The 1,667-nt window shown below is 48.7% G+C and overlaps 1 protein-coding gene across 1 annotated transcript; it reads left to right on the top strand.

Annotated features, from left to right (window-relative positions):
- Positions 1–12: 12 nt before the first annotated feature.
- On the top strand, positions 13–545 carry GBX2 (gastrulation brain homeobox 2; the record flags this gene model as incomplete). The annotated part of the gene is made up of 1 exon (XM_010007798.1): positions 13–545. A coding segment is annotated over one exon (531 nt), but the record flags the coding sequence as incomplete, so codon positions are not given.
- Positions 546–1,667: the final 1,122 nt, after the last annotated feature.

Here is a 1,667-nt window from a genome sequence, read left to right as displayed (position 1 = left end):
GTCTCGGCTTCCCTTCCAGCCGGGGCTCTGCGGGGCCAGGGGAAGGAGGACCCCAAAGCGGAGGAGGAGGCGAAAAACAAGGAGGAAAGTTTCTCCATGGACAGCGACCTCGATTACAGCTCGGACGACAACGTCCCCGGGCAGGCGGGTCACAAGGAAGAGGACTCTGGTAACGCCTTGGAGGAAAACCCCCAGAACCCCCCCAGCTCCACCAACACCACGTCCACTGGGAAGAACCGTCGGAGGAGGACGGCGTTCACCAGCGAGCAGCTGCTGGAGCTGGAGAAGGAATTCCACTGCAAAAAATACCTCTCCCTGACCGAGAGGTCCCAGATCGCCCACGCCTTGAAACTCAGCGAGGTGCAGGTGAAAATCTGGTTCCAGAACAGGAGGGCAAAATGGAAACGGGTCAAGGCGGGCAACGCCAACTCCAAGACGGGGGAACCTTCCCGGAACCCCAAGATCGTGGTGCCCATCCCGGTGCACGTCAGCAGGTTTGCCATCAGGAGTCAGCACCAGCAGCTGGAGCAAGCCCGGCCCTGAGCCCCTCTCTGTCCTTCGACACCAGTTGGTGGAAGAGAGGGGGGGGGGGAAAAAAAAAACTTGCTGCAAAAAAAATGGGCTTTGAGAAACAACCCGCCCCGGGAAAGAATAAACGTCAAAAAGGGGGGAAAACCTGCCCAAAATAAAGAATCAAGTCGATAAATGGGGAGGGGTTTGAAACGAACACCCCCGAGACAAATGAAAAAATCGAACATAAAACACCCAAGCCAAGAAGAACAAAATATATGTAAAAAATAATAATAATCATCATCATCATCCTAAAGGAGCCGGCGAATCCCCGGACTCGAAAGTGAAACTTCCCACCCCCCGGGTGCAGCCCGAGGCTCGGGAAAAGCTGGATTGTTGGGTCGGAGCAGCCCTGGGAGAGACACGCAGAGATTTATTCCGACACCCATCTTTGCTCCCCCTCTTTGCACCTCTCGGGGCTGCGCTGGGGACCGAGGGGTTCGGTTCTTACCCGGGGGCAAAAGGTAAAACAACAACAACAACAACAAAAAAAAAAACCAACCCTGAACAAACAAGAAGAGAACGAGGGGAAAAAAAACCCAACAACAAACAAACCCACAAAACCCGAAAGAAAACGGAGAGTTTCGTTTCCTGCCTTTTTAATGGTTATTTTTATGATGGTTTGATTTGATTTCCGACGGCCGAGGGGAAGGGGTTTTTAAAGATGTTATTTTTGCCGGGTTTTTCTGTCGATTTGCTGTGTTTAAAAAGAGAGAGAGAGGGAGGGGGGGGAGAGGAGAAGGAGAGAGAAAAAAAAAAAGGCACGATTTCTCTATTGTGTTTTAATTTATTTCCATGTAGCTTATTTCCCTTCTAAGTTATGAAATTTCAAAGCGAGTCTTGTGAATAATAATAATAAAAAAGAACTGAGAAAGAACAGAATTAAAACAAAAAAAAAAATAAAAAGGAAAGGATTTTAAATAATAATAATTAATTAAAAATGCTAAGGAAAAGCTGTTCTGTTTGGCCTGGAGGTGATGTCCCTCCCTCCCCCCCCCAGCGATGCTTCGTTTGTGAAGCCGCATTAATTGCCGGGGGGAGAAGTTTTTTTTGGGGGGGTTTTATTTCCAATGTGGTTTGTTTGTGGATTATTTTTT

Source organism: Chaetura pelagica, unplaced genomic scaffold, assembly GCF_000747805.2.
Source record: "Chaetura pelagica isolate M959 unplaced genomic scaffold, ChaPel_1.0 scaffold532, whole genome shotgun sequence".
Classification (NCBI taxonomy): Eukaryota; Metazoa; Chordata; class Aves; order Apodiformes; family Apodidae; genus Chaetura; species Chaetura pelagica.
This window is presented reverse-complemented; position numbering and strand designations above follow the sequence as displayed.